The sequence below is a fragment of the Saimiri boliviensis genome, chromosome 3 (genome assembly GCF_048565385.1).
Source record: "Saimiri boliviensis isolate mSaiBol1 chromosome 3, mSaiBol1.pri, whole genome shotgun sequence".
NCBI classification, from domain to species: Eukaryota; Metazoa; Chordata; class Mammalia; order Primates; family Cebidae; genus Saimiri; species Saimiri boliviensis.
Genome location: NC_133451.1, coordinates 142,049,041 through 142,075,750, shown reverse-complemented (window position 1 = coordinate 142,075,750; position 26,710 = coordinate 142,049,041). Strand labels below are relative to the sequence as shown.

The 26,710-nt window shown below is 36.9% G+C and overlaps 3 protein-coding genes across 5 annotated transcripts in view; 1 reads left to right on the top strand and 2 right to left on the bottom strand.

The window, feature by feature from the left end:
- The window catches only part of TTC29 (tetratricopeptide repeat domain 29), a 915,079-nt gene extending 909,737 nt beyond the window's left edge, over nt 1-5,342 (bottom strand). Inside the window, exon 1 of the mRNA XM_074396845.1 lies at nt 5,168-5,342. The gene's annotated coding sequence lies outside the window, so the exon portion shown is untranslated. The remainder of the gene's footprint in view (nt 1-5,167) is intronic.
- Nucleotides 5,343-5,459: 117 nt separating this feature from the next.
- TMEM184C (transmembrane protein 184C) lies at nt 5,460-23,105 on the top strand. Its single transcript, XM_003927991.3, is given in 11 exon segments — nt 5,460-5,984; nt 5,987-6,156; nt 11,857-11,987; nt 12,083-12,119; nt 13,137-13,342; nt 16,455-16,529; nt 17,734-17,827; nt 19,557-19,669; nt 21,074-21,173; nt 21,941-22,112; nt 22,347-23,105. Coding segments are annotated over 11 exon segments (1,404 nt in total). The 5' UTR covers nt 5,460-5,938; the 3' UTR covers nt 22,607-23,105.
- PRMT9 (protein arginine methyltransferase 9) overlaps nt 21,073-26,710 on the bottom strand; it is a 47,230-nt gene continuing 41,592 nt past the window's right edge. For 2 of the 3 annotated variants that reach the window (XM_039479204.2, XM_039479205.2), the window contains one exon: nt 21,073-26,541. In XM_039479204.2, the coding sequence (XP_039335138.2) occupies nt 26,326-26,541 (216 nt within the window). In that variant the 3' untranslated portion in view covers nt 21,073-26,325. The remainder of the gene's footprint in view (nt 26,542-26,710) is intronic. The other variant, XR_012516989.1, reaches the window with a different exon arrangement.

The window sequence follows — 26,710 nt, the reverse complement described above, 5'->3', positions numbered from 1 at the left end:
AAAATTAGTGAGATTCAGGGTGGGTACGGTGGCTCACACCTGTAATCCCAGCACTTTGGGAGGCCAAGGTGGGCAGATCACGAGGCCAAGAGATCAATACCATCCTGGCCATGGTGAAAAACCATCTCTAAAAAAAAAAAAAAAAAAAAAAAATAGTGAGATTCTAAGGGCACCATGAAACTAGGATTCAAAGGACATTGCCTGCTCAGGGTAAAATTAGAGTAGCAGATGAAAAGTGGAAAAAACAGTGCCTCCAGCTTCTGCATACCTAATTATACATGGTGGGGTCTTTTTGTAGCTCAGTGCTGGCTCTAAAGAACACTTGTGCTCTCTCTCTCTAAACTCACTGCAGGATGCCCTTAAAATCAGTGAATCTTGCTTTCAAACCAGTGAATCTTATTCTAACTTAAAAACAAAAACAAAGCAGTAATTTTTCAGTGTTGCTCTTGGGACCAAACTAGAGCTCCTCAAATATTTAGAGAAATTCTACTAAGATTTAAATATCATTTTCCTCATGAAGAAATGAATGAACTTTATGGAAAGATTTACTCAGCAACTTCATATTAGCCCATTATCAAAATTTTAAAATTTACTCTAAATCAGGGGTTAGTAAACTTTTCTATAAAAGTTCAATAGTAAATATTTTAAAATATTCTTTTACGACCCTTTAAAAATGTAGAAACCAACTGAAAGCAGGCACTTGAGATATTCATACACACATGTTCATAGCAGCATTATTTATAGTAGGCAAAGGGTGGAAACCACCCTAGTGTCATCTCAATAGAAGAATGGATAAACAAAATGTGGCATATACATATCAAGGAATATCATTCAGCCTTAAAAAGGAATGAAATTCTGATGTATGATACAACATGGATGAAATTTGAAAACATTAAGCTAATAAAATAAGCCAGACACAAAAGGGCAAATAGTATCTGATTCCATTTACATGAGTTATTAAGAATAGCCAAATTCATACAGACAGAAAGCAGAACAATGGTTACCAGGGCCTGAGGCAAGGGCTAATGAGCACACATTTCTCTTTATGGTAATGAAAAAGTTCTGGGGATGATACGGATGATAGCTGTACAATGTAAATGCAGGAAATGCAGTTAATGCCACTGAATTATACAACTTAAAAGTGATTAAACTGGTAAATTTTATATTATAGATATTTTACCACTATAAAAAAACATGTTAAAAACCTTTCTTAATTCATGGACCATACAGAAATAGACTGCAAACCAGAACTGGCTTGCAGGATGTAGTTTACCAACCCCTGCTCTGAATCATAAGATCCATTAAACAAACAAAATGATATGGAATATTCAAAAAATTTTATGTCATTTAATTCACTTTTATTTTAACCAAGTTAAACAAATGTTCATATTTAATGTTTGCTAAATTTACAAAAATTTATAAATGCAAATGTAGTCTTTACCCCCAAATAATTGAGAAATCTCTTTAAGAATGAGGTAGAATGTACATAAAGACAAACAGAGATAATAGAGATATGGTGACACATGTCAATCCAACTTTATCTGTTTTAGATAAGGGGAAGGGGAGGGAAGTAAAGATGAATAAGGCATGGTGTCTGTTTCAATGAAGTTTAAAAGGTAGCCTGAAATACATGGTAGGTAAAGTTGAAGCTTAGATATGGACAGAAACAGCTTCAAGATTCCAATTTGAAAGTTTGATTTTACCACTTATACTACTTTTATTTTTTTCTTCACTCATTTGGTGTATAGCAGACCATTTCCCTTCCTATTTGTTGGAAAGGAGAAAAAAGGAAACATTGGAAAATTAAGCATACTGTAAGGACCTGCTCAGATCTCTCCCCTGAATGCTTACAACCTTTAAATATAAAACTCACTTAACTCATGGATTAGTTAGCACAATCTCAGCCCCTGGAGCCGACCAATCCCTTAAAAAGGAAAAATCTGATGGACTGAATGTAGGCTACAGGCAAAAATAAAGTCACTATAAGCAAGAAACTTCTTTCAGATTAGACAAACAATATATAAATGTATAGACCAAAGACAACAGTTTCAGTTGTCTATTCACTGGAAGAGATGTGTAACAAACAACCCTAAACTCGGTGAAGTAAAACAGCAATCATTTTATTACCCTCATGAATTCTTCAGGTCAGGACTTAGGACAAAGCAGAGCAGGCATGGTTTGTCTCTGGCTACATGGTAAGGGCCTCAGCTGAAATGACCCAAATGGCTGAGCAATGAGAATGGCTAGGAGCTGGAATCAGCTTCTCAACTCACATGACTGGCACCCAGACTGGGCTGACTCAAGGCCTGGGCTCAGCTGTGACTGCTGACCAGTGTTACCTTCATGGGGCCTTTGTCTGTCTTGGGCTTTCTCACAACATGCCAGCCTCAGGTAGTGGAACGTCTCACAAGAAGGCTGAGAATTCCAAAAAGTAAATGTTCCAGCAGACAAGGTGGCACTGCATGGCCTCTTATGACCTAGCCTCAGAAGTCACATATGGTGACTATGACTACTTTCACCAACTTCTTTTGGTTAAAATCAGTCACATGCCCACATACATGTAAAGAGAGGGAACACAGACTCTATCTGGTTATCAGAAGAGTATCAAAAAAGTTGCAGCCAGGTTTTAAAACTACCATGGGAGGCCGGGCGTGGTGGCTCAAGCCTGTAATCCCAGCACTTTGGGAGGCCGAGGTGGGTGGATCACGAGGTCAAGAGATCGAGACCATCCTGGTCAACATGGTGAAACCCCGTCTCTACTAAAAATACAAAAAACTAGCTGGGCGTGGTGGCGCGTGCCTGTAATCCCAGCTACTCAGGAGGCTGAGGCAGGAGAACTGCCCAGGAGGCGGAGGTTGCGGTGAGCCGAGATCGCGCCATTGCACTCCAGCCTGAGTAACAAGAGTGAAACTCCGTCTCAAAAAATAAATAAATAAATAAATAAATAAAACTATCATGGGTACATATTTATAGCAAAATGGAGATACATGCCAAAGGGTTAACAGTGCCTACCCCCAAGGATCCCTCAAAGTGCATTTAATCTATTATCTTCATTCAGATTAATCCAAACTTATCTTTCAAGGATAGCAAATTCCACCTATTTTCATGTGATGCAGTAATAAACTTCAATTAACCTGTATAATTTGCATCAAAGTTGGCTAATGTCTTTGGTTTTTTTTTTGACCCTAGCACCATCTGCCACTTATAACCATTTCTTATTTTTCAAACACCATCAAGCTCAGATCCACCCTCAGATTTAGGCTAAGTCATACCGAGAAAGAATGCAGAAAATGCCTATAGCAAGCAAAGCAAGTATATTAGGATCAACCAGCACTATGGCTGCTGAGACCAGTGGCTATTCCCTATCCTTACCAGACTTTAGGATCTTACAGGTCAAGAGAAAAAATGAACCAGATGGTGGGTAAATAAAGCTATCAACCTTTTATTCTCCAAAGTTAAAACAATTGAAGAACAACTACTATTATCATATTAAAAATAGGATACACAATTTCAAAATAAAACATGGTCCTTAAGAGTGAATAAATAAAACTAAATGAAAAATGTATATATCTTATTTGAAATGCTTTGGACCAGCAGTGTTTTGGATTTCAGAGTTTTTCAAATTGGGGAATATTTGCATTATACCTATCAGTTGAGCATTTCAAATCTCAAAATCCAAAATCTGAAGTGCTCCAAGGAACATTTCCTTTGAGCATCATATCAGCACTCAAAAAGTTTTGGATTTTGGAGCATTCTGAATTTTATTTTCAGATTTGACATACTCAATCTGTAATTTTGTTTTTAATTTCTCTGCTGATCTGAAGAAATTTCACCATAGAAGAATTCCAGTTTGTAAACGGGTATACGAAATCATTTGTGCATCTGTCTCATCTCTTCTTCCTTTTTTCTAATGGTTTTATATTTTTGCTTTAGAAACTCAAAATCTAAACAAGACAAAAACGTAAATGATTATAACACCATATGAATGCTGTAAGAACACCTGGGGAAACAAAAATAAAGGAAGGTCTCACAGGTTAGGTGAAAAAGGTTTGCCCATGAGAAAGAATGGGGGAGATTATAGGTAACTGAAAGCACAGAGACAATCTATGCATACAGCCTATCCAAGCTACCTCCACTGTGTATCAAAAAAGTAAAGAGTAGGTATACTTGGCTGTAGAGTAAGATTAACTTTCTCTTCATTATTCTTCTCTTTTATGAACTTTAACAATAGAGCAAGCATTAATTTAATGATTAGGAACTGTTTTTTAATTTCAGTTTTTAAAGTTAGCTTAGGAAAAACAAACAAAAGACTTATTTTTTCTGGTAGAAAGCAGTTTGGGTCAGGTTGTAAAATATAGATGTTAATGATTGGGAAGTAGGCTGCAGAAGTCAAGCTCCAAACAGGCGATACCAGGAAAAGGGCTCATAATATACATCCCGTGTCTCTCTGAGAATCCTGAGCTGGGTGTACTCAGTGTTGCAAGGTTTTTTTATCCGTAGGGTCATTAGGCAGAAATTCCCCAGGTGACAGGTACTAGCCGGTCAAATGCTCAAATATAATACCCTTTGGAGTCAGAGAGACCAAGGTTAGTATCTCCACACTACCACTTAACTAGCTCAGTGAGCCTGGGCAAATTAATCAGCCACTTGACTTTTTCATCTGTAAAGTGGAAAAATGCCTACTTCTCAAAATTTTTGTGCATAACAACTTACATAATGTAGGTAATGAACTCAGTACAGGGCCTACCCCCTGAAAACGACAATTATAATATAAAACGCATTTGTATATGCAATTGAGAAGCAGATGTTGGTTTGCTCTACTGGTTTCGCTAAAGGCTTTAAGCATATAAAACTCCTTTGTCTGCTGGGATGTCAACTTTTTAAAACTTAAATGAGTACAATTTTTTAACACAAGTTCCAAATGTGGAAAGGACATTCTGTATTTGCAGTTAATTCTAAAATTAAGCTGCCTTTAGAATGATCCATCTGTAGGATCCAGAAATAACCAAGAGACCCAGCCCCTAGATTCTAGCAACTGACAGAAAACTAGGTGGCGGTTTCCCATTCTTCCCTGTCTCCTTAATCCAGCGGGCTTTTGAATCAGAGATGTTTTGTGTAGAGATGGGCCTTCTCTCTTTCAGGCCAACTCTGAAGTAACCGCCCTTACCCAAGTTTTCGTTGAGCTGTAATAACGCCAGCAGAAGACTGTAGTAGGTGTGCCTCAAGTGTCCTCAAACAATTCCTGAAGCTTCCAGAATCCTTGTAAAAGCCCACTGAACCACCTGCGGCAACTCCACCCACTTCCACACACCTGCTCTTCTTTCTAACCCAGGTACGCAATCCTGCAGCCCGCCTTCTCAGGCGACCAATCAGAGAGCGCAGAGTGAGCCGGATGGGGCGGGTCCAGTTTGGCGCTGACGACGAATCACCTGCCTCAGACAGCAGGGGCGGAAGCGGAAAAGAGCCGAAAGTCCTGGTTTGGCCTTGGGTTCCGCTGTAGGGGATGTCCCGTGCGAGTGAGTGAGGAGGTCCTAGGGCTTTACCTACTAGCAGAATCGCGCGAAGAGACGCCTGCCAGTGCAGGAGGTAGGGAGCTCGATCCCCAAAGAAAAGAGCGACTGGACAGCAGCTGCAAGACAGAACCGGAGTGTGCGGGGTCCCTAGAGGCCGGTTCCTGATCGGCGCTGCTCTCTGGAAACCATGGTGCAGGCAGAGCTCAGGGCGATCCCCAGGTGAGGGCAGCGGCTCTGCGTGGGATTCCACCGCAGTAGAACCGAGTAGATGCGGGGTGGGGAAGAAACGATGTTGCCCGCACTGCTCCCCGATAGCACCCTGATCGGCCACATTTGCAGGAGCAGCAGCAGAAGAAGACACAGCGCCGGTCCAGGAGGCGGCTCGAGCTGTTAGTAAAGTCGCCCGACAGCTTTTTCTCCGTAGTATGCGAGTTGACAAAACAGCCAGAGAACAGGGCTCCCCATTACAATCTTTTCAAGCTTTTTTCCCTTGCTAACCGGATCTGATTTGTGCGAAAACATGCCTTGCACTTGTACCTGGAGGAACTGGAGACAGTGGATTCGACCTTTAGCAGTGGTCCTCTACCTGGTGTCCATAGTGGTTGCGGTTCCCCTATGCGTCTGGGAATTACAGAAACTGGAGGTAAGAGGGTTCTGCACCGTTAGCCTCCACACTTTGTTCTACTCATCTAAGATTGGGAAGGAGACACCCTTCCCCCATTTCTGCTTTGACAATCCTGAAAACCATCTAATGTAAACGAGCCCACTCTTAGGATATAAACCTGTCTAGTTTCTTGTTCACGGTTCTTCAAGTCACCGTACAGGTGGAGGTGGGACTGGGTCGAGAACACAGAATATATTGATACAGCTGCTTAGAAGGGCACCGTTTTGCAAGCATTCATCAGTTCCCTGAAAGGTAATTTTATTCCTGAAATCTGATCTGTTCAGATACTGGACTAAAGTAGGTCAAATAAACTACCTTGAAAACCATGTATTGAATTTTATTAGCTTTTAACTAGCTTCCTGAATCAAAGGATTCTAGTTGTTTTAACTTTAGTGTTTGTTTTTACTGTGGAAATTAGCTCTTACTCAACAAAGGTTTTGCAGAAAGTCCCTTATATGTATTTTTGATGTCATATGCTTATTGTGACATCAGTAATGTTCTACAAGCTGGAAAACCCAAGGTAAATAACTCCAATATAAATATTATATAATGAACTTTAAATTCGGGGTTAATACAACCCAGCAAGTACTTTTACAGAGAAACACCTATTACAACAACTGTAATAAGACCATGACTATTTTAGGCCCATCTTTATTGTGGAAATGATTTTTACACAGTTAAGCAAACTGTATTTAATATACATTTGTGTTCTCTATTTAGACTAAATTATTTTCTGTTGACTTTCCCATACTAGCATAGTCCATATAGTTATTTTAACGGCCGCATAATATTCTGCTACATTAAATATTTCCCATTTGTTACATATTTAGATTATTCTCACAATTTGTCTATAAAAACTTAGGTATAAGCATCTTAATGCAAATGGGATTTTCTTACTTTGAAGTATTATCTTGGAATATGGTATAGGAATTACTTTAAAGGTTAATAATATGCATAATATCAATGCCGTTTAAGGCTTCTCTTAGTTGCTAGTTTCAACTCTAGTTTTTAGGTGCCACTAGCTTTTAAGAAAAATTTGAATCTGCAATCTGTACTGCTAACATCCTAAGCCAAGTTCTCAGCATGTCTTGCCTGGATTCTTCTCAACACACCAGCCAGAGGAGTAACCAGTTAAAACATAGCACATTAGGTGTATCTTCTTAAATCACTTCTAGTCTTAAAGGCCAGTATTCCTCACTGTGGCCATCAAGGTCCAACATTATCTGACAACACTCCCACCCGATCCCCCTCTGACTTTTTCTCCTCAAGACCTAGGCTTCCACTGCATGGCTTTGCTCAAAAATCCCAGGAGTGCTCCCTCCTTGAACCTTTGCACCAAGTTTTCCCTTCATAGAAAGTCCTTTCCCTAGGTATTATTCTCACTGCTTTATGTTCTTCAAGTCTTTACTCAAATATCACCTATTTAACGTTGTAAACTTCCCCTACCTAACTCTTCATATTCCTTTCACTGCTTTATTTTTTTTTCCACAGGACTTGCCACCATCTACCACAATACATATTTTACTTCGTTTTCTTTCCCCCTCTTTCTGCCCAAATGACTAAAACTTGAATACATGACTGAGTCCCAGTGATAAATCAGGCATTGTATACTGTATGAGAGAACACTTATCTCCATAGAACCTAGTGGTGGAGACAAAGGGAACCAACAAAAACAAGTCAATAAAATTGTATAAAATGCTGTGGAAGAAACCAGAAAAGATCTGAGAAGTTAACAGGCAAAGCCATCTAATTGCATAACTTCGAAAGACCACTCTACCAGCTATGGAAAATAAAGTGGGAGTGAAGCGAAGTGAGAAAGCTCTTTATGGTAGTGAGAGGTGGTGGGTGCCTAGGCTGTTGATGGTTTATGGCCCCAGTAAGGATAGCAGGAGTAGAAATGGAAAACTGAATTGTCAGTATCCTTAGAAGTGAGCGAACAAGACTTGGCAGGAGATTGGGTTCCAGAGGAGAAGGAATGAGAGAAAGGAAGAAATCAAAGATGATTCTGAAGTTTTTGGTTTGAATAACTATGTAAATGGTGGTGCCAATTACTGAGATAGAAAATTGAGGGTTAGGAACAGGTTTAAGAGAAATTGAGTTCTATTATGGACAATTAGTTTAATAAGAGACATTCAATAGGCATGTCAGATATACTGCTGGATATACACATCTAATGCTCAGAAAGATTGACCTGAAGATACAAATGTGGGAGTTTATCTTAGCTTTCTCAGGCTGTGGTAAGAAAATACCACAGTCTGTGTGGCTTAAACTACAGAAATTTATTTTCCCACAGTTCTGAAAGCTCATCACATGCCTGTGGTGGGGCATATACTCATTTATTGGAATGGTAGGATGACCATCTATACTGTCAACTATTTTTCCCACTCTCTTGGCTGACCACATATACCTGAAATTAATTCGCACATGATGGCATGCTGCTCTGTAGTCTGTTTACCTCATCCCACTCATCCTCATGCCCTAGGAGTTCCAGATGTCAGTTCTTTCTCCCCTCAGGACAATTGAGCCCAGAAAGCGCTCTCTCCTATTCATCTCCACTATTTGTTTTGAAGCATTTTGCTGAGGGAGAGTTAACTTATTCTTGGATGCTTGTCTTTAAGGGTTTTTCTTTCCTTTCTACTTTCCTCAAGTTACCCTAGAAAAAAACTCTATCTCCTCCTCATTTCGTAAGCCAAAAAACTCAACTCGTGGCTGGTAAGATTAAGAATAATACTACTAGTACTATAACATTGTGTGTCAAATTTAAATAAATTATTTGGAGGTAAACATAAAATTAAAGAATTATATTGATAATTTCTGCAGATACCTAGTGTTGAGTTATTCTATTATAATGTTACTTAAATATATACACACATAAAATTGGTTAAATTTCTTATGCATGTAGCTCTTATATAGCTCAAAAATGAAAACAACTGTAAAACCAGTAATTAAAATTAATGGCATTAATGTGGAGAGATGATTTCTTTCTGAAACTAAATTACCATTTGCCATGTACAAATGATACTATGTGGTACTGGATTTTAAAATTTGACCTGCAGTGACCAAGTCTGTAGTCACTTGTTTTATGATTGTTTAAAAAACAAAAACAACTTTCTTCCTTAGAGCACACTGAGGAGACTTGACCTTTATTAGTCACAAACACACGTAAAACCAAGTTCTAGTTTTTGGAACCGAAGCAATCAAAAAAAGCAATTACTTGGCAATACTTTTTTTTCCTTTTCTTTTTTTCTTTTTTCTTTTTTTTACTTTTTTGAGACACAATCTCGCTCTGTCACCCAGCCTGGTGTGCAGTGGCATGATCATGGCTGACTGCAGCTTTGACCTTCTGGGCTCAGGTGATCCTCTGACGCCCAGCTATTTTTTTTGTTTGGTTTGTTTTTTTTAGAGATGGAGTTTTTCCATGTTGCCCACGCTGGTTTTGAACTCCTGGGCCCAAGCCATCTGCCCGAAGCGATGGGATTGCAGGCATGAGCCACTATGCCTGGCTGCAGTACCATTCTTAATGATCACTTTATACTAAAGCCGATCTAGAATATGCTTATGGTATTACTGTTTTCTTAGATCATTACTGAAATTTCACTTTCCTTGGTTTCGGTAACCTGTTGTCCACCATGGTCTGCAAATATTAAATGGAAAATTTCAGAAATAAGTAATTTATAAGTTTTAAATAATTTATTACAGTATAGAATTGTTCTATTATTGTTGTTACCACTTACTGTGTGTTCAATTTATGAATTAAACTTTATCATAAGTATGTATGTATAGGAAAAAACATAATATATGCATATAAGACTTGGGACGATGTACAGTTTTAGGCATTCACTGGGGGTCTTGGAACCTAGCCCCCACATATAAGTGGACACTACTGTACTCAATTTTAAATGAAATGGATAAAAGCAAAAAGCCCTGTACTAAGAGTGCTCAGACATTCCTTTTAGAATCTTCACCTCCATCTATTTGCTTTTAACTTACTGCTTCAACATGCCCACAATCAGCAAGACTTTGTATTGGCTTTTGGTTTTTTTTGTTTGTTTGTTTATGAGACAGGGTCTCACTCTTTTGCCCAGGGTGGAGTACAGTGGCACAATCATGGCTCACTGTAGCCTTGACCTCCTGGGCTCAAGCAAATCTCCCACCTCAGCATCCCTTGTAGGTAGGATTACAGGCACATGCTATCACGCCTGGCTAATTTATTTTTTGTAGAGATAGCATCTTGCCATGTTGCTCAGGCTGGTCTGGAACCCTTGGGCTCAGGCAGTTATCCTGCCTCAGCCTCCCAAAGTGCCGGGATTACAGGCATAAGCCACCTCACCCAGCCCTTTTCAAGCATTCTATATATTTTACTGTAGAAATTTATTGTTGTAAAATTACATTTGTTCTCCATACTTTTGTTTTCTACCTCTTTTATCGTTAGCCCCTGGTAGAGGAAGAACAAGTCTTATTCAAAACTGAAACTGGGCCGGGCATGGTGACTCATGCCTATAGTCTCAGCATTTTGGGAGGCTGAAGCTGGCAGACCACTTGAGGTCAAGGGTTCCAGACCAGCCTGGCCAACATGGCAAAACCCTGTCTCTGTTAAAAATACAAAAAATTCAGGCTGGGCGCAGTGGCTCAAGCCTGTAATCCCAGCACTTTGGGAGGCCGAGGCGGGTGGATCACGAGGTCAAGAGATCGAGACCATCCTGGTCAACATGGTGAAACCCCGTCTCTACTAAAAATACAAAAATTAGCTGGGCATCATTGTGCGTGCCTGTAATCCCAGCTACTCAGGAGGCTGAGGCAGGAGAATTGCCTGAACCCAGGAGGCGGAGGTTGCGGTGAGCCGAGATCGCGCCATTGCACTCCAGCCTGGGTAACAAGAGCGAAACTCCGTCTCAAAAAAAAAAAAAAATTAGCCAGGCGTGGTGGCAGGCACCTGTAATCCCAGCTACTCGGGAGGCTGAGGCAGGAGAATCGCTTGAACCCCGGAGACAGAGGTTGCAGTGAGCCAAGATCGCGTCACTGCACTCCAGCCTGGGCAACACAGCAAAACTCAAAAATAAATGCCCACCTATTCCTCTTTAAAAAAAAAAAAAAAAAAAAAAAATCATACTCTTCAAGGCAAGATTACAAGTTAGTATAAAAGTAGGCGGTTAGCCTACTACCGCCAGGCGCAGTGGCTCAAGCCTGTAATCCTAGCGCTTTGGGAGGCCGAGGCGGGTGGATCACGAGGTCAAGAGATCGAGACCATCCTGGTCAACATGATGAAACCCTGTCTCTACTAAAAATACAAAAATTAGCTGGGCATGGTGGCACGTGCCTGTAGTCCCAGCTACTTGGGAGGCTGAGGCAGGAAAATTGCCTGAACCCAGGAGGCGGAGGTTGCGGTGAGCTGAGATTGTGCCATTACACTCCAGCCTGGGTAACAAGAGCGAAACTCCGTCTCAAAAAAAAAAAAAAGGCTACTACCCTGATTGTTTTTCAGTTTTTCTTTTTCTTTTCTTTCCTAGAGACAGGGTCTCACTTTGTAGGCCCAGGCTGGTTTCAAACTCCTGGCCTCAAGCCATCCTCCCACCTTGGCCTCCCCAAGTGCTAGGATTATAGACACAAGGCATTGAGCCCAGCCAAGCTCTTTCATTTTAATATCAGAATTTATACTAACATGTTATTTTGTTTCTTAAGGTTGGAATACACACCAAGGCTTGGTTTATTGCTGGGATCTTTTTGCTGTTGACTATACCTATATCGCTGTGGGAGATATTGCAACACTTAGTGCATTATACACAACCCGAACTACAAAAACCAATAATGAGGTAAAACAATATATTTGATTCCACTAGTGTTGTGTTGGCTTATTTCATAAACATGACATTAAAGTTTTTTAAATTTATGTTTCCTTTTTCAATAGGATTCTTTGGATGGTACCCATTTACAGTTTAGATAGTGTAAGTATGTTTCATTTTTATCTCATTAACTAAACTTGTTTGATGATACCAGCTATACTTACAGAATGCTTGAGGTAATGAAAGTATGTTACTGACAATAAGGAGTCAGATTAATAAGAAAAGTAAAAAGGTTCACTTGTTTCTGATGTTGATAGAGAATATAAAGTATGATAATTAAAAATGTAAATGTGATATTTTAAATGTTTAAAAATCTACAGCTGTTTGCTTTCTTTTAAACGTTCAGAAAGTTTGGTAAAGAATGTAATATTTTAAATTATATTACCACTCTTTTTATTAAGTCGTTTATTTGAACCACAAATTTAAAAACCTTCCCCAGTGGATACACATGAAATTGTTTTAGATGACTGCTTCTAATTTGAGTAAATATAAAGGAAATATCTTTAGCAGCATTATCTGTGATCGTATTAAGAAAAGCTTCAGATTTAAGAACTCAAGTACTTACTTGAACTTGTCTATTATTTACCCCTCACTTATGTTTTTGTTTACCAATATCTAAGATGTTTATTGCTTTTAAAAATTCATTTCGGGCCGGGCGCGGTGGCTCACACCTGTAATCCCAGCACTTTGGGAGGCCGAGGCGGGTGGATCACGAGGTCAAGAGATCGAGACCATCCTGGTCAACATGGTGAAACCCCATCTCTATCAAAAATACAAAAAAATTAGCTGGGCATGGTGGTGCGTGCCTGTAATCCCAGCTACTCAGGAGGCTGAGGCAGGAGAATTGCCTGAACCCAGGAGGCGGAGGTTGCGGTGAGCCGAGATCGCGCCATTGCACTCCAGCCTGGGTAACCAGAGCGAAACTCCATCTCAAAAAAAAAAAAAAATTCATTTCACAGATTGTCTGATAGCCCTCATGATAAATTTTAGAGAGTCTCATATAAGTATATGACAAGACACCTCAAACATAAAAGTTAGCTTATTGTGAGTACCATGAATGGAGTGGTGATTCATTTTATCTTAACTGCAACTATCTTTAACATCTGTGCTTTTTCTTAGTGGATAGCGTTGAAATATCCCAGCATTGCAATATATGTGGATACCTGCAGAGAATGCTATGAAGCTTATGTAATTTACAACTTTATGGGATTCCTTACCAATTATCTAACTAACCGGTATCCAAATCTGGTATTAATCCTTGAAGCCAAAGATCAGCAGAAACATTTTCCTCCTTTATGTTGCTGTCCACCATGGGCTATGGGAGAGTAAGTACATTTGGTTTAATTTTTTATGTTTTGGTTTTTCATCTAAGCAGAGTTTTTAAGTAGCTATCAGCTCTTTACAAGGCAGTGTGTTAAGTACTAATAGCAGAACAGTAAGTATAAGACAGGGTTCCTACCCTGATGTAGCTCATAGTTGTTTGAAGGCTAACAAAACACAGTTTTGTAATCCCACATACATGTTAGTCTTTTTTACATTATGAATCCCAAATCAAAAAATTAAAGTATTGCAGGTAAAAACAGTAATCATTTAATCAATATGCTTTTGCAGTTGAGAATCAAGGTCTGCAGATCTTATGTAAGAATACACAGCTAGTTAAAAGACAGAGATAAGATAGTCTAGGTTGTAGAACCACATATGTGAAATAGAAGCAATAAATAGCAGTGTTTGGTAACATAATACATCAGCTTGCCTTATTATATGTTCATGTAGGACATTAAAACTTAATGTCATTTCATTTTGAAAAATAAATTGAGGTTGCAATCACATTTATTATACAAATGAACCCTTTGGTATTTTTCAGCAAGCAAACATTTGGAAACTGTTTTAGAAAGATTAATTTGGCAATATCATAAGTAATGAATTGGAGGGACGAAGATTGCAGAGATGGGGAAATGTTAGGAGTTTATAATAATCTATTTGTGAAATAAAACTGAAAAGGAGGGATGAGATTGGAACAGAAGAGAAAGGCAGTAAGAGAATGCAACTGAAAAATCAGTAAGACTTGACCACTAATGCAACTGCCAAAGGGGTTCACCTTACCGGCTGCCTAGACAGAAAGATTGATCAACATAGTGGAATTACAAAAGATAAGAGTAATTCACACAGAGCCAGCTGTGTGGGAGACAGGAATTTTATTATTACTTAAATCAGCCTCCTCAGGCATTCAGGGATCAGAGTTTTTAAGGATAATATGCTGGGTAGGGGGAAGCCAGTGAGCCAGTTAGTGCTGGTGACAAATGAAATCATAGGGAGTTGAAGCTGTCCCCTTGCGCTGAGTCAGTTCCTGGGCGGGGGGCCACAAGGTCAGATGAGCCAGTTTATTGATCTAGGTGGTGCCAACGGTTCCATCAAGTGCAGGGTCTGCAAAATATCTCAAGCACTGATTTTAGGAGTAGTTTAGGGAGGATCAGAATCTTGTAGCCTCCAGCTGCATGATTCCTAAACCATAATTTCTAATCTTGTGCTAATGTTAGTTCTATAAAGGCAATCTAATCCACAGGCAAGAAGGAGGTTTTGCTTTGGGATAGAGTTGTTTCTATAACTTCGGGGAAAACTGTAAACTAAGTTTCTCCCAAAGTTAGTTCATGCCCAGGAATGAACAAGGACAGCTTGGAGATTAGACACAAGACAGAGTCGGTTAAGTTAGATCTCTTTCACTGTCTCAGTCATAATTTTGCAAAGGCAGTTTCACTAATAAATGAGGAATAAGGTGGAAATTACAAGCCAAAGTAAATGAAGGTAATGAGTCTAGACATACAACGTAAGAATGGCTGCATTGCCTCCTATGCAGTACAGGACCATTTGTACAACCTCCTGACAAATTTTGTCTTTATTTACACCCTTGAAATGACAGGGAGCTACCTGGCTTTTTAAAATAATAAGCTACTAAGGTGTTCATTTGACAAATATGTATTGAGCACCAAGTATGTGCTAGCATAAAGATAGATCCTGGTGCGCAGAACAAACATAGACCTCATGGAACTTAGTTTGGTTAGGAGAGTTAGGAATTAAATGAAGACACAAATATATAGTAACTTATTTCAGAAAATGCAATGAAGGAAAAAGGAAGAGGCCGTGAGAGAGAATAGTAAAGACAAATTAATGTAGACTGGTTATCAGGGGAGAGAGATTCTGCTCACCTCTGAAGGCAACAAGGACAAATGGGCATTTATAGATGGAGGATGTTGAGGGGGTCAGTGAATGCAGAATTATGAAGAGGGGACATCAGGGCTAGGAGGATTCTCATCAAACTGACTGAACAGGATTCTTGCCAAAGGCAGGCCAAGGCCTTAGTCATCAAGGGTGGGGGCTGAGGAATTTGATCAGATGTTAAAGGTGATCAGGTAACAAAAGGGGCTGGGGAATGACTTAGCAAGATTCTTCTAGACTGACTTACAGACCAAGGACAGGGCCCAAGGATGAAGAGGAGTTGAAAAGAGGAGTCAGAGGCTTGTCTAAAGTTTGGTTAATGAGAGTCTTTATCAAATGAGAAACCATTTATAGGATATTATGCAGAAAACAGGTGTCTAAATTTCATTTTCAAAGATTACTGTTTTGTTTTGAGATAAGAGTCTTGCTCTGGTCACCCAGGCTGGAGTGCAGTAGCACAGTCTCAGCTCACTGCAACCCTTCTTCCAGGTTCAAGCGATTCTTATGCCTCAGCCTCCCAAGTAGCTGGGATTATAGGCATGTGCCACCATGCCCAGCTAATTTTGTTATTTGTTTTGTAGAGACAGTTTTGCCGTGTTGGCCAGGCTGGTCTCAAGTGATCCACCCACCTCAGCCTCCCAAAGTGCTGGGATTACAGGCATGAGGATTGCTTGAACCCAGGAGTTTGAGACTAGCCTGGGTAACACAGTGAGGCCACATCTCTACAGAAAATTTAAAAATAGCTGCTGTGGGGGGCATACACCTATAGTCCCAGCTACTCAGGAGGCTGGGGTGGAAGGATCGCTTGAGCCCAGGAGGTCAAGAGTAGCCTAGGCAACACAGTAAGACCCCATATCTACAAAAAAATTAATTAGCCAGATGTGGTGATATGCACATATAGTTCCAGGTACTCAGGAGGCTGAGCTGGGAGGATCTCTTGAGCCCAGGAGATCAAGGCGGCAGTGAGTCATGTTCACACCAGTGCACTCCAACCTAGGCAACAGAGTAAGACCCTATCTCTGAAAAAAAAAAAAAAATGGCATTTAGATAATTTGTTTCCTGCCATCCACATTCTTCTGCCACTGTTATTAAGAGTGACTAAATTGAAAGAATTAACTATAAATATGGTATCATTCATCAAAGTGATTTTAATTTGGAGGCTTTGGGGAAAATCTCATGCTTTTTAATAAGTAGTTGAAATTTTAAGTTCTTTTTCTTTTACAGAGTATTGCTGTCTAGGTGCAAACTAGGTGTATTGCAGTACACAGTTGTCAGAACTTTCACCACCATCGTTGCTTTGTAAGTACTTGGATTTTATATGAACTTTTTTTTTTTTAATTGTTGTGCTCTTATGTGGAAACAACTAAATAGAAAACAAAGTGTTAATGTGCTTATTTATAATGCAGGTCTAGTCTGTTGTAAAAAAAAAACAACAACAACACTATATACAAATTTACTCTATTAAAATGAATGACATGACCATTTATAGACAAAGAATCATCACAGGGGTCTTCTAAATATTTACATCCTTTCTAGAGCTAGCTTGCTGTAAAGCATTTTGAAAAAAAGAAAAAAAAAAAGTTTTCTTTTGCAAATACATAGCTTTATAGAAACACTATTACCTGAAGTTAAAGTATGCCACTTTAAGTTCATTCCAGTTTTATTTTCTACATAATCTAGAGTATATTAGAAGCACTCTAAGAAAGAAGTCATATTTTCTTTTAATATATTTTGTCAAGGCTTACAATTGAGGTAAAATGGGTTATCATTAAGCTACCTGGCAAAACTATTTCCTAAAAATTCAAAAACATCAAATACTTTAATGCCAATAGATTATATGTTTTATCTCTTAGTTGTTACTAACATTCTTCTTGCTCACAGAGGAAAAGTGAAAAGAAAGACTGGTGAAAAAATTCTTTATTCTGCCTTTGAGCTAGCAATTATTTAGCCATTTAATTATGAAGGCATGCTTTATTTCCCTGCAGCTTAGAAATTGGGTAAGATTCTAATAATACTGATGGTAATATTTATTTGAAGGCATGTGAGTCTTCATAAAATTTACCTCCAAGATAATTGAGGGGAAAAAATTAACAACTACAGTTATATACACCTGCATTATATTGTGTTTTACAATCAAGCTTTCCCAAAATTAGACAGCATAGTTGTTTTTTTTAAATTTAGTACTTTTTCTGGTTTACTGTTATGTGTCTTATTTGGAATTTCCTTCAAGATGAAGGAATAATCATATGGTAAGGAATAATCATATGCCTAGAAAAATGGGTTTCTTTTCATTTTTGAACCACCTCTATATCCAAAGTCAAGTGATTGTCAATGGAATCTCTCAAATAAACTGACTTCTAAATTCTCTTGTGTCCAAAGTCAAGTGATTGTCAAGGGGATCTCAAATAAACTGACTTCTAAATTTAAGTATTGCTATTGCTGTATTTTAAAGTACAATTTTGATTTAGTTAAATATAGGGATATCTCATTTTTAATTTTTTAGAATCTGTGAGCTGCTTGGTATATATGATGAAGGTAACTTTAGCTTTTCAAATGCTTGGACTTACTTGGTTATAATAAACAACATGTCACAGTTGGTAAGTAAATATTCATTTTTCTTAACTACTAAATTAGTATCTATAAATAAATTTCTTTAGCCAGTTTCTTCTTAAGGCTTGCTTCTTTTTAATCTTTCTATAAATTTGAAATTTTTTAATTTTTCAAATATAAATTTAATTTGAAATTTAATTTATAGGAAGATTTATAGGAAGACTTGAAAAAAGACTTTAATATACATCTTAATACATATATAAACATATTATAATGTCTTTGTTATTATTTGGTGACTTATACCCTCACATGTTGACCATGTTTGTTCGTTTATGTTGCTTATTGCATAACCATATGAGTATGTCATAAAAACAGTGCGACATTAAAAAAAAAAAAAATACATACACACAACACACCCACATATACTGAGCATATTCAGAAGAGAAAATATCAAATTGGTATTTGATGGGGTATGGAGTTTGAATTAACATGCAAGAATAAAAATTCTCTGTTATATATTTGGAGTAAAAGGAAAATTGAGAGAATGCCAAGTTTAAAAAAATAGATGATATTCTAGAAACTGTAATGTTCCAAAGATCTGTGATGTAATGTTCTATTTGATCTTATGAGCTTAAAAAAACGTGCATTTTATTTAAATTCTTTGGCTAATGCTTTCAGCAAAATAATTTAGATGCAGTGGTGTGCACATTTGGTATTAGAGCTTTATAATAAAAATTAAATGTCCATGTAGCCAAAGCTTTCCCACATGTGTTTATCCTCTTTGGAACCAGTAATTCTGTTTCTGGGAATGTATTCTAAAGAAATGTTCAGAAGCATGTTTGCCTCAAGTATCTTTGTATATAAAGCTTACTACTTGTAAATAACAAAAGGCTAAAAGCAATCCAGAAACCAATGATGGCTACTAGTTGAATACACTGTGCTCTTTCCATTGACCAAAATATTAGGCAGTTATTAAAAATAAGCTTGATGAAACATACAGAACTTAGGTATTTTAAGTGGAAAATACATGAGGCAATAAAATTTTATAATTAATTCATGACAGTTATTTACAAACTGGCTTATCTGTACAAAGGATGATTGGAGACCATGAAAAACTTTATTCTTTGTTTACTACTTTCATATTCTAAAATAAATTTAGCATTTTATATTATTTTAATGGGGAAAAGTGAACTTTCAGGAAAATGTTTATTGTTATTCAGCACTACACTAGGTTATTACAAATTTCTAAAAAGTTAGTAAGTCTTGTTCATTTTTAAAAATAAATCTAGCTGCACTAATACACTACCCTCAGGAAAAATTGTTTCATTGATTCTTTACATTCAGATTTCAGTCACCATTTTTATTGAAATTGTACTTGTTTAATGCGTTACCTTAGTGACATAGGATAGACTAGGTAATAAGCTAAAGCCTTATAAAATTAGTGGTCATTTATGTTTAAAAGCCATTACAACAGATGGATGTTTTTTATTTTAGCTGAACAAGAGCCGTTTCTTCCATTTATGTCAGTCATTTGTTTACTGTTCCCTTATGGAACCCAGGAAGTGAACACTTAAAAACATTTTTCAGAAAGATGTTGTATATAGTATATATTCATCTATAATAAACTATAAGAGCTTGTTAATCTAAAAATAGAATAATAAAAAGTTTGCCTGAAACATTACTCTGTATCAGGTCTCTGGTATGTAACTTTAATATTTCTATTACCGTATCTATCTATTCTTACTGAAGAAGTTTAAATGTTAATCTTGTTTCTAGTTTGCCATGTATTGTCTCCTGCTATTTTATAAAGTACTAAAGGAAGAACTGAGCCCAATCCAACCTGTTGGCAAATTTCTTTGTGTAAAGCTGGTGGTTTTTGTTTCTTTTTGGTAAGTGTTAATTTCTTTTAAATGTTCTCATTTTCTGAAGGGCAATAAAAATGGTTAATAAGGATGATTTTTAAACATAGTCTTAATGCAGTAGAGGGATTAAAATGTCTCTACTTATTTTTTTTTAAAGTTCATCCTTTTAGCTGTTCTAGGATTTTCAAAATAAATAGATGGTCACTTCATTTTATATGAAGAAAATAGTTTGAAACAACCTAAATATCTCAATACTAGAATAATTATTAAAACAAATCATGCCCTGTCATATAATAGAATACTATGCAGTTTGGAAGAAAGCATGATGTAGAATATTTAATAATTTGGGGAAATAATCAGTAAATATTTTTAAAACAGAATGAAAACTATACATAGTCTCAATTTAGTAAAGAGGATGCAGTGGCTCACACCTATAATCCCAGCACTTTGGGAGGCCAAGGCAGGTGGATCACCTGAGGTTGGGAGTTCAAGACCAGCCTGGCCAACACAGTGAAACCCCATCTCACTAAAATACGAAAATCAGCTGGGCAAGGTAGCAGGCACCTGTAATTCTAGCTTACTTGGCAGGGAAGGCAGGAGAATCACCTGAACTCAGAAGGTGGAGGTTGCAGGGAGCCAAGATCATACCCCTGCACTCCAGTCTGGGTGCCAGAGTGAAACTCCCATCTCAAAAAAAGAACAAAAAAAAATTTATAAAGAGGTGGGTAATAGGGATCCTAGAAACAAATATACCAAATTTAACAGCTAGAAATAATACAAAAAGGGGAAAAAAAAAATCCCTGAAATCCCACCACCCAGAGAAAAATGATTAACATTTTGGTAAACCTGTGTTACATATAAAACTCCAGAGAAAAGTCTGTGGAATTCGACACTGTATACAGTATATTGTAGATGTAGTTATTTGTCAGTAAAGAAAAAAATTTTGTTGTTTGGCAGGGGATGGGTATTTTTTGTGGGTTTTTGTTTTTGTTTTTGTTTTTGTTTTGCTTTTGCTTAGTATTCTGTTATGTGGATATAACTTTTTACTAATCTCCTTTTGATATTTAGGTTGTACCTAATTTTTTGACCACACAAGAAACACTGAAGTGAATATTCTTATAGAACTATGGAAGTGTGTCTATTTCATTATTTGCTGTTTAAATTTTACCTGGGGCCATTATCTCTAGATTTGTTTGAAATGCTCAGCTTCACTCCCTATCTTGGGACAAAACTGTACTAGAAAAATAAATTTGTAAGGCAAATTAATATATTTAACATAGATACAATATGCTTCAGCAATATGCTGTCATGGCGGGGTGGTGGTGGTCCACAGGTTGCGCTGGGGTCTTTTTTTTTAATGGCACATTTTTAAAACTACTGCTCATTTTATGCTTGATATAGATTTGGCATTTACCTTTTCCTAACATATAGGCAAGCAGTAGTTATTGCTTTGTTGGTAAAAGTTGGCGTTATTTCTGAAAAGCATACGTGGGAATGGCAAACTGTAGAAGCTGTGGCCACAGGACTCCAGGTAAGTAGTGCCATCTCTGAATTCAGTTGAACTTCACTATTTGTTAAGCATTTCTATGTATCTCCCCTAAACCTGACAACACACAGGGTATGGGGCAATATTTTATCCTCACTTTTCAGGTGAGAAAACAGGGGAACCCTAGGGAAACTGGCCATAATTACTGATTTGTAGCAGAGCCATGAATAAAACTTGGATTTCATTACTCCTATTTCTAATTCTCTTTCTACATTTCTCCTTGTAATCTTTGGGTGGTGCAATGCAATATACTTGATGTGATTGAGAATGAAATGTACTTTGCTAAGAAATACTTGAGGTTGGCCAGGTGCACTGACTCACACTTGTAATCCTAGCACTTTCTAAGGCCAACACTCGGGGGATGACGACTCCAGGCATTTGAGACCAGGCTGGGCAACAAAGAGAGACCTCATCTCTACAAAAAATTAAAAAATGAAACACTTAGCCAGGCACAACAGCACTTGCCTATACTCCTAGCTACTTGGGAGGCTGAAGTGGGAGGATGGCTTGAGGGCAGGAGTTCAAAGCTGCTACTTGAGGAAGTGCAAAACATTTACATTTTGACATTTTGTCTTTTTTTGAAGAGGTCAAAAATCATTATTTTAGAAAACTGAAAAATGAATATAATCTGAGAAAAAGTAAGCAGCTGTTTATCTTAGCACTTTTGAAAAGTAGAGAAAGATAGCACTCTACAAAACTAAATTTAAATCCAAAGATGGCTGATACTATTGTTGTTCTTGTTGTTGTTATAGGACTTTATTATCTGTATTGAGATGTTCCTTGCTGCCATTGCTCATCATTACACATTCTCATATAAACCATATGTCCAAGAAGCAGAAGAGGGCTCATGCTTTGATTCCTTTCTTGCCATGTGGGATGTCTCAGATATTACAGATGACATTTCTGAACAAGTAAGGCATGTTGGTAAGTACCAACTATTTAATTAAACCAAATAAATAAGGCAGGATATTGAATTTCTCATGCTAGAGCAATTTAGTAGCTATTTAGAGATGAAAAAACACTTTAAAGCAGTACCACAGTCCAGGCTCATCAACTTTGGGGAGTGGGAGAGGGGGAAGTGGGGAGCATATTTTTAGAATGGTAAGTTTATAATGGTAAAAATAACTTTTGACTAACATAGAACACTTTATATTAAAGGACAGACAGTCAGGGGACATCCTAGGAAAAAACTGTTTCCCGAGGATCAAGATGAACATACAAGCTTACTATCATCATCATCACAAGATGCAATTTCCATTGCTTCTTCTATGCCACCTTCACCCATGGGTCACTACCAAGGGTTTGGACACACTGTGACTCCCCAGACTACACCTACTACAGCTAAGATATCTGACGAAATACTTAGTGATACTATAGGAGAGAAAAAAGAATCTTCAGATAAATCCGTGGATTCCTGAACAGTATGGAAAAGCAAACTGTGCAACTACTATATTATATTATTACCTGGTATCCCATGGATTTTGTGCTTGGTACAAACCATAAAAGATGGAAAATGTCAACACAAAAATAGCTGAAAGCCAGGTACAACTACTGGATTTATATATGTAAGTTTTGTATATCAAAAATAATTGGTCTAAATTTCCTAGACTTAGACTTGATTTCTTAACATTCGAGTATCACATACTCAAATGGTAGACAATGACCCCAACTAAATCTTCCTGATGTTACACTGCTTTATCAAGAGGATGGCCTTTTTAAAAAAAAAAATCAGTACTTCCTACCACTGCTGCATGAATATAATGCTCTGGAATTAACAGAAAGCATAATGCAGAAATACAAATTAGTGGAACTTAATAATAATCATGTGCCATATAAGCTCACCTAACAAACAAATTATATCTGTTTCTCAAATGAATGTCTTTCAATAAATAAGAATTTATCATTTATTTTCTGCAACATTTTTATGTCTCATTCTTTAAACATAAACTCTTAATGTTTTAACAAAAATTTCTTGATTAGAGGCACAGTGAAAAAGAAGTCAGTCCAAAAAAAAAAGTACTATTCATCAGTGCTATTAAAGGTGGCAGCAAATGTAAATCTTGGCTGAGTGGTCTTAATTACTCATGAAACCACAGTCAGAAGACATGTAAGTGCTATTTGGGAAAACTTTATTACCTAGGATGGCGTTTCTCGAATTGCTTATCACAACCCCACTGGGTCATGTTTGACATTTTATAATGAAAACAAAATAGAAAATGCATTGTATGTTACAGAAAGCAAAGATAAGTATTGTTTCTCAAAGCCTTTGCTTTATATATATATAGTGGTTCACAATAATTACACAGTCTTTTTTCTGTCCACTATTATAAACATTTCTATTAATAGTAAAAGTGAGCTATATGTAAAAACCCCAAAGATACACACACACGCAAAAATCTGTTAGAACAAGTGAATTCAGTAAAGTATCAGAATACAAAATCAACATACAAAAAACACTAGCATTTTTATACATAATGATCTAACTGAAAAAGCAAGATGCCATTTATGATAGTATAAAAAAAATACTTAAGAATAAATTTAACACCAAGGCAGTAAAAGATCTATCTGTACACTGAAAACTATGAAATATTGATGAAAGAAATTAAAGACACAAATAGATGGAAAGATAACCTGTGCTTATGGGAAAAATTAATAGTTAATATGGTCACACTACCCAAAGCAATTCAGAGTCAATGCAATCCTATCAAAATTACAATGGCATTATTTATAAAAATAGAAAAAAAAAATCCTAAAATTCTTATGTAACCATAAAAGACCCTGAATAGGCAAAATAATACTGAGGAAAAAAAAGTTGGAGACATCACATTTCCTAATTTTAAATTACACTACAAAACTATAGTAATCAAGACAGTGTGGTACTGGTATAAAAATACATACACAGACCAGTGGAACAGAATAAAGAGCCCAGAAATAAATACAAACATACAGGGTCAACTAATTTTTGACAAAGACACCAAGAAGACACAGGAAGGAAAGAACAATCTTCATTAAATGGTGTTGGGAAAACTGCATTTCCACATCCAAAACAATGAAATTGGAACCTCAGCCCTACAAAACAGTCAATTCAAAATGGATAAAAGACCTACCTGTAAGAACAGAAACTATAAAACTAGAAGAGAACACACAAAAGTTCCTGGACACTGACCATTGGCAATGATTTTTTGGATATCACACCAAAAGCTCAGTCAACAAAAGCAAAAACAAATGTGACTACATTAAACTAAAAAGCTTTCGTTGACAGTAAAAGTCAACAAAATTAAACAATAGCCAGCCTACAGACTGAATAAAAAATATGTGTAAGCCGTACATCTGAAAAAGGGTTAATATCCAAAATTTATAAAGAATTCATACAACTTAATTTTTAAAAGGGGCAAAAGACCTGAATAGACATTTCTCCAAAGAAGACACAGATGGCCAACAAGTATAAAAAAGGGTGCTCAACGTAATCATTAAGGAAATGCAAATCAAAACCACTCTGAAATACTACCTCTCACCAGTTAGGCTAGCTATTATCAAGAAAAAAAAAAAGACAACAAATGTTATGATGGTGTGGAGTAAAAGGAACTCTGTGCACTATTGTTGGGAATGTAGATTGGTACAGCCATTACGGAAAACGGAATGGAAGTTTCTAAAGAAAGATAAAACTACCATACGATCCACCAATCCCTCTTCTGGGCATATACACAAAGGAAATGAAATCACCTTGTAAATATATCTGCAGTCTGTGTTCATTGCAGCATTCACAGTAGCCAACATACGGAGACAACTGAATTGTCCGTTGACAGATGAATAAAGAAACTGTGTATATATATGCATACACACAACAGAATATTATTCAGCCCAAAAAAAAAACAATGTTATCTTGCCATTTGCTACAACATGCATAGGCCTGAAGGACACTGTGCTAAAATGAAATAAGCCAGAAAGAAAATAAGATACTGTATAATCTCACATATATGTGGACTTTAAAAAAAAAAAATCAAATATGTAAAGAACAAAACTGGTTATGGGTGGCTGGGAGGAATGGGGAAGTATAGCTCAAAGGATTCAAGGTAGGAGATACTGAAGATGAACACATCTAGAGACTTAATGCAGAATATGAGGATGAGGATTTTAGGTAATAGAATTGTACTGTATTTGGGATTCATGCTAAATGAGTAGATTTTGGTTGCTCTTGTCAAGAACAAAAAATAGATGGGTAACTGATGATGGGTATATTACTTTGCTTCACCTCATATACCTTAAATGTATGCAATGAAACTTATTTTAAAAATAAAGCTGGGTAGTATAACAATAGAGATAACAATAGGTAGTCTGAAGCAAAGATGTGTCTTATTTTCTTTGTGACTTACAAAGAGCATACAGCATCTAGGAGGCATGATAATGATCTTCCTTTATTTCAAAAGTCTATAAAAATTGGATCAATTAATATACTTACTGTGCATCCAAATCAAAACTTTGAAAAATAGTTTAGGATTAATTTTCTTCAATTTAATTTTGATTTGTTACCAGCTTTTAAATGTTCTTTCGCCAAAGTAGACCAAGAAAAATGCTGCCTCCTGAAGATTTATTCCCTGACACCTTTACTGTTTTAATTACATTTAGCTTATAGCTTAAATTCTTACTCAAGTTTGCATTCTCAAAACAAAACCTGAGATGTTTCAGATGTACACTGAGTATTTAAAGGAAGCAAGATCAGAATTTACAGTTAACCATAACCCTCAGTCTTCACTGGAAGCCTTTCAGTGTTTCCCAATTGCAAGTTTGGATTTAAGAAAAAAGGCCAAGATGCCTACAAATTTAAAGTTTTGCTTTACTTACTGACATATGACAATAACAATGAGACTATTAAAATCTTTATTCCATAAAATCAAGCAAAAGAAGTTTCCTAATTCAAAAAACTAGTGATGTATCCTTTTCTAGAAAGCAAGTCTGCAGCAGTATCTCTATAATAATGCTACTCTTTAATTTAGGATCTTTTAAAATATGCTTTATTAATGTCAATTTTTTAAAATATTTGACCATTACAAGGAATTTTTATATACTCCCAGTAATTAAAACAAGAATTTTTGTACTTGACGCTGTATTTAAACAGTGTTCATTGAAAAACTGCTCTTCATTGCTTTACTGTGATGCTGACATTGCTTTTGTGGTGCTGAACGCTGAGTACAAGTTCCTCTCCCATTTCAACCTGGATGGGATTATCTAAAACAACTGCAGCTTGTTTCCAGTGGGAGGCTTCACTTGAAGTATCCAACCGAATCTCTTCATCAAGGTACATATGATACCAAAATGGAACAGCCGTCACTCTTCCAGATTTACAAATGTGTACCTATGAAAATTAAGAAATTATGAAAATATCAGAGTACGTAGAGAAGACTTAGATAAGTCTTTTTTTACTTTTAAACACAAAAAATTATTTTAAAATGCATTTCACCACCCAGTTTGTATTAATATTAACCTATTTTATTCACTAATATTTACTTATATCCATTTTTGTA